Source organism: Brienomyrus brachyistius, chromosome 13 (genome assembly GCF_023856365.1).
Source record: "Brienomyrus brachyistius isolate T26 chromosome 13, BBRACH_0.4, whole genome shotgun sequence".
NCBI classification, from domain to species: Eukaryota; Metazoa; Chordata; class Actinopteri; order Osteoglossiformes; family Mormyridae; genus Brienomyrus; species Brienomyrus brachyistius.
In genome coordinates, this window is record NC_064545.1 from 22,348,118 (window position 1) to 22,354,303 (window position 6,186).

At 42.4% G+C, this 6,186-nt stretch overlaps 1 protein-coding gene across 1 annotated transcript; it reads right to left on the reverse strand.

Annotated features, from left to right (window-relative positions):
* Window positions 1-1,075: 1,075 nt before the first annotated feature.
* Window positions 1,076-4,685, reverse strand: lyve1a (lymphatic vessel endothelial hyaluronic receptor 1a). Its single transcript, XM_048973188.1, has 6 exons — window positions 4,428-4,685; window positions 3,919-4,084; window positions 3,241-3,380; window positions 2,680-2,907; window positions 2,485-2,563; window positions 1,076-2,355 (listed from the first exon to the last, which is right to left on the reverse strand). The coding sequence occupies exons 1-6, from the start codon at window positions 4,600-4,602 to the stop codon at window positions 2,130-2,132; spliced, it is 1,014 nt and encodes a 337-aa protein (XP_048829145.1). The 5' UTR covers window positions 4,603-4,685; the 3' UTR covers window positions 1,076-2,129.
* Between the last annotated feature and the right edge of the window lie 1,501 nt (window positions 4,686-6,186).

The following is a 6,186-nucleotide window of genomic DNA, read 5'->3' on the forward strand; positions in this document are numbered from 1 at the left end:
TTTCCCCCCTACAGTCCAAAAATATGCTGTGGCTAATTGGCATTACGAAATTGCTCACTGGTGTGTGAGTATGCCATATTATGGGTCGTTCCTTGCCCTGGAACCCCCCCACGACCCTGAATAGGATTAGCGGTTACAGAAAGTGGATGTGAATTTTGTTCATTTAATATTATTATAGGTATTTACAATCCAGTAGAGGGCGTGCGGAACTTTCTAATGCATAGTGTGATTGGCTGTAACCTTAAGAGTTAGATGATGCAGTGCTAGATGGTGCAGATATACAGATGAAAACCAGAAGTGTATGTGTAAGTGTACGCGTGTGTGTAAGTGTACTCGCACCATTAGCGTCCCATGCAGTGCACACACCCAGAACCTACCCTCCGTCATAAGGAGAAAAAAGGGAATGAGACTGTAAAATACACTGTTACACACCGGAGTTTGTGATAAAGAGGATCTTTGTTATTATCTGCTCTATCTTAAAAGCCCATGCGACCACTTATTTTGTAGCCACTGAATATCAAAGCTGTGATGTATTGTAGCATCTCTGCTAAGAGCAGCCCATGGTTAGACTCGAGTCTGCTGTGTGAAGCCAAAGGCTGTCACGCCACTTTGCTCAGACACATGACTGATGTTCATAAGCACAGTTTGATATTAAATAGACACTGCAGTCCTCAAAAATGGAAAATGCTTGACCTGCCAGACTGTATCCATGCCAACCGATGGACCAGTGCCAACCACCGGAATCCTCCACAGAGACTGGTTCCTCAAAAACACATAATTTCTACAGACTCATGTTGTTCCTGGTCCATTTGACCATAACTCTGTTGCTTTTCAGGAACTGCAAAAACTGTCAGTCTTTCTTTCCGCCTTTCATACCTCTTATCCAACACAAGCTCTTGGTGAGCTAGGAGGGACCCGGGAAACTCAGGACTCAAAGCTGGGGATTTCCTGGCCGAGGTACACAAGGCCATGGCTAAAATTCAGGCTTTTCAGAATCAATTCACAGATCTGTAGTATTTTATAGTTAAATATTGAGTGTCCTGCTCAGAGTATTTAAAGAGGCAATTTGACAGCATATTGTTCAATACATTTATTGAAAACTGAGTAAAGTAACTCATTGCTCTCCCAGAAGCCTAGTAGATGTAAATGATTACAGTGTTTTGACAGCATACCCCAGCCCCAGATCTCTCCAGTGTGGTGTCATGATGGCCATCATTAAGTTTCCATGCAAATTCAGGGGCACAGCTTAAGTAACATGACCACAGAGAAGACGAGTCATGGCTTTTATTCCTTCAGAAATCGTCTCACGTCGGGTGTTCAGCTGTCTGACCTGGCTGCCACGGATGGCAGCTGCATGCAGGGGTATCCGAGGGGCACGGATACCTTTACAGAATCAGGGGCCTCACACTTCTCAGGGGCCCAGAAATATAGGTCTGAAATATACTGAGAGGTCCGCAAAATTTGCCACAGATCAAATAATCAAAATCTACTCAGGAGGCTCAGCCTGTTCACGTCTCTAAGCGGCACATTACATGGGAAACTTTAAATCATATAAATGATCTAAGCAGAACTTTTTATAAACAGGCTGCGGAAATGAGTACAAGCCAGAACTTTATAATCTGCTCGGAACAGAGTGCAGGCTCACATTCTGAGTGTGATTTTATGTCCTCCGTAGTAGCTATGCACCTCAGAATTCTGTTTTCCTGTGGCTGGCCGGTAGACCCCAAACAGTTTTCAAATGCCATTTTCTGGCGTGATGTGAAGCAGGCATGCATTCCACTCAAGGCTGTGTCTTTCTACCACTCTAGCTGCAGTAACAGCCCTGTACAGTGACTCCAAGCTGGTGTTAATTCTCCTTCTTTGATGCTCAGACTATGCTTGCAAATTTGCCCTTTGATACATGTATAATTTACTGGAACAATTCAGGTTAAGTACCTGTTCCAACAACAAGGCCAGTCTATGGACTTAAAATAGTAAAGTCCTCGATCACAATCCTTCAGTCCTTCAGGAAAAAACAATGTAATCAACACTTTTGCACTGATTGTGCACTCGTTTATCAGAGTTCAGGAACAACGAAGCACACCCAGAAAATGTTTGCGAGATGCAAAAATCAGATCGGAGAGAACGGTTCACTTCCTTTGCTCCTGAAATTTCCCGTTGTAGATTGTGCTGCCGTCAGGGTGACAGGGCTCCATGTCAGGGACCACAGACAGACTGATGTCATTTGAATTCCCATCCACCTCAAACTCCACTTGGTCACCCCCTGCATCCTGTTTTCCGGACGGCTTCAGTTCCTCTGTGTCCTTGTTCTCTCTCTGCAGATCCCTTTTGCAGAACTGTGACCAGCTTCTCTTTCTTTTTCCAATAGAAAGAATATAAAGTGAGAATACACAAACCATTGTGTGATAACCACGCCTACATTCTGTATCCGGATTGACGCATTTTCATTTTGACTGTGTGATAACTGGCATGATCGACACTCACCTTCTGCAGTAGAACAGTCCAGAAACTAGCATCAGCAGTGCAGCAGTAATGATGAGGATGACTACAGCCAAGAAAACATCTAAACACGAGTAGCCAAATGTAAGTGAGTCATGCCCATGTTGCTATGTCATGCTGGGAAGAGGAAATGCATGCAGGTCAGACTCAGAGTCTCGGGGAGGGGGGGCATTGAGGTACCTGACGGCTTGTCGCTGCTCATCGTGGGCATCTGTGCCATGTCTGTGCATCCTGGTATAGAAGTAGACAAGTAGGCAGAGGGAATGAAGAGCGGAGTGGAGGCATTAGGGGTGAGACTTGTGGAATGGGGGATGCGTGGAGGAGATGGGTGAAAGGACAAGGGGGTAGATGAGGACCCTCTCCTTTGTGAGATGTCTGCTGTTGGGGATGCCAGATGCACCTTCAGATCTGTCCAAAATAAAAGCAGGACACATACATGTTGACATTAGCACCAATAGTATGAACTGGTAGGTTTGTAATATTAATATAATACAAATTGATATTAATCTATGGTAAGACACCGATATTGATTCTATTTATGTTTCTTAATTGTTTTCGAATTGTCTCTACCGCGATTTCTGCTTTTTCACTTTGCCTAAACAACCCTGAGGTCACTTCCTCTCATAAATTCCTAAACTATCCCTGAGGAGATAGTTTACACCTGTCTAGATGTGAAAGAAGGGCATGTCCTGTCATTTAAGTTATGCAACTGGCTAAATATGCATAAACTGATGTAGCGACCTGTTCCGTTGAAGCAGAATGCATCGAAACTCCTGTTGGCCTCTGCTCGCCAAATTAAGACCCCAATGCCACCGCGACCACAAATGATGGAAGATGTAATCCTGGGGATAACAGCAATCCGCTCCTCTATCCATCCGTACCTGTCATGAAATACATGCAAAGATCAAAACAGGGGCAGTGAAGGTGAACTGCTGGATGTGGTTGGAGATCGGGGAGGACCATTACCCACCACAATGACCTACATCATGGCTTCTTCAACCTGTATGATGATTCCAAATTGTGAAGTCAAGTTTTAAGTGCAGGACTTTCAATATAACTCAACTGGTTATATATAACTGGTTTCAGAGCCTATTCAGTACTAAAGCATCACTGATGTCATTGCAGTATTTATGAAGTGTTTGAAATACCGTTAGCAGCAGTAACTGCCACCTCACGCTTTCTACAATTTGATGTCTTTCACTCTTCATAACCACACTACTATAATTTAAGCTCATTGGTAGGTTTTCAAACATGAAATGCCACACTATCTCTGTTAGGCTCCCACCAGTTTAAGAGTAAATTTATAATCCTGTTATAATTCTGTCTCAATGGCCTGCTTTCCCTTTGCAACTGGTACATTCATCACGTCCACTGCTGCATTTGTCATAGTTCACCTCAAGCCAACCCAACCCTTTATACCTGCAGGTCTCCAATCCATGAGCGTTGGCGTCTTGCACGTGGGCTTGATTGGCCAAGGTCATCCCCATGAGCTGACACATGTCCCGGGCTGCAGATGCATTGAGGGCGTACGCTTTGGGGATGGATGAGAGCAGGAACACCCCAGCGGTGCCTTTTTCTGGAAAAACTGGGCAGAAAAGCACAGGTAGAGTATGCAGGAATAAGTATGCTCAGGTGTAAGATCTCTGTCATTTTTGAAACATTAGGAAAATTTAAATAAGCTAATATTTTTCTATGCTGTGTGTAGATTTTACTTTCTGTAAAATCTACACACAGGGCTAAAGTTATTAAAATATTGTTAATTAAAACTGCAAGAATACCAAGTACAGTATATGATACATTTTATTTTGGAAATAATTTTATAATCTAAATATAACTGCGCATTAAGTCTATGGAATCCTTTATTATATTCCGGAGCAAATGAATATAACAGATGCTGAGAAACCAGAACAGAATAGGCTTTTTCTTACCTTTGAAATCAGTCAGCTGGAGAAGATGTGCAGAGATGGTGAAGCACAGGAGAAGCATAAAGTGGAGCCAGACATTTGCCATGGTGATGCACTTGTTCTTGTTCAGGCTAATTCTTCCGTGGTCGCTTTTGGCATTAGAGGGCTTGGGGAGAAAGCAGGGCAGTCCTCCTCTCATGCAAGACGGGGACGTTGTGGAGATAAGCCCTCTGTACGACTTATGTTACCGGTCACAGGCAGTACTGCTTCACTGAACTGGACAGCTAGAAACAGGAAGTGCACATCCCTGTGTAGTATGCTAATTGGGACTGGCAGGAAGAAAGTAACCCCGATGTTTATGCATCATGGATAACGGCGGAGTTATTGGAAAGTCGGTGTAGATTTTATGTAGCAGGCGCTCAAAACCTTAAAAAAGCTTCAAAACTTCAAAAACAAACAAAAAAAATACAAAAAACTGTTGTGTTCTCTTTGTTTTTGCATTTTCACATTTTTTATGTTTTTTATACTTTTTTTTTTTGCCTAGACCTTAAATGATGTGTTTTCTTAATGCGTCTTGTACTTCAGGGTCAGCTAACATTTTCAAAGCAGAAGTGCTCCAGGCCACCGGGGGCAGTATACAGGATTTGAATTTCCCTGGTTAACCATTGTTTGTTTAACATGTAGGATGGCTAAGCTATAAAGAATGGAACAAATTAAATCTGTAAATTTAGCTAGGTGGCTGGCCTACCCTATGCGATTGTAAGGGAGAATAATGTTTGCTGTGCGTTGAGAGATAGAAGGGCCGACTGGCGTGAGTTAGCATGGCAAAGTTAAGCAAGGGGAAAAGTTTCATACTGGCAAACTTTGCGGGATTTAAATCTGGTCTGTCCAGGTAAAACTGACAATGAAAGGGCATTTGTCCTGGGAGCTTTATGATATGTTGTGGGGTTGACATTATATTACGGTGATCAGTGGTTTCACTGGGTGAGAAACAATGCTTCATTATTCCGACATTATACAAATATTAACAATACTTAAAGAAATGCAAAACATTTAAGTAAAGGCAAAAATAAAAAACACAAAATATAAAAATGCAAAAAAAAAATTCAAACATAAATCACAAAGAAAACATTTTTATTGATTTTTTTGTATTTTATTAATGTTTATTAGTGTTCATTTTTGGTGTTGATGTGGGCCATTGTGTGATATAGATGTGGTGGAACCTCCACGTTGCATCAGATGCATAGTTTGGCTTTTTAGTCTTGTTGAACCATTTAGTTTATCAATAATATCTGACTGTCCAGCCACTGTTTTGTGAAAATGTCGCTCTGATAAATAGTCAAAAACAATGGCCTTGTTAATTTGCCGCCATTTTTGAATGGTTTTCTCAGGCATCATTAGTGGTGAATGCATCGCACCCTCCTGAATTCTGGCAAAGAGAACATAAGGTACTGGCCTGTCAGTAAAAGGGTAACAGGCTGAAGGAAGAGGGAGCTCTCTGTCACTCAAATAATGACAATCTGAGCCAAATTCAAGGGAATATATAAATATTCATATATAAATAATCCATCCATCTATTTTCTTGCCTCTGCCAGGCAGCACAGGGCATGCATGTACAATCGTACGCTATGGGAAATTTAGAGACACTGATTAGCCTGGCTGCATGTCTTTGAACTGGGAGGAAACCGCTGAAGGCATGTCGCGTCCCAGAGGGTTGCACGCTGCACTTACCCAGTGGTTCTTAAACTCGGTCCTCGGGACCCACTGCCCTGCTTGTTTTCCA

Coding starts and splice junctions, on each gene's coding strand:
- lyve1a (XM_048973188.1), bottom strand. CDS start 4,602: ATGAGAGGAGGACTGCCCTGCTTTCTCCCCAAGCCCTCTAATGCCAAA. Junction 2,564..2,679: donor GAGCAGCGACAAGCCGTCAG/GTACCTCAATGC, acceptor ACTCGTGTTTAG/ATGTTTTCTTGGCTGTAGTC. Junction 2,356..2,484: donor GGACTGTTCTACTGCAGAAG/GTGAGTGTCGAT, acceptor TATTGGAAAAAG/AAAGAGAAGCTGGTCACAGT.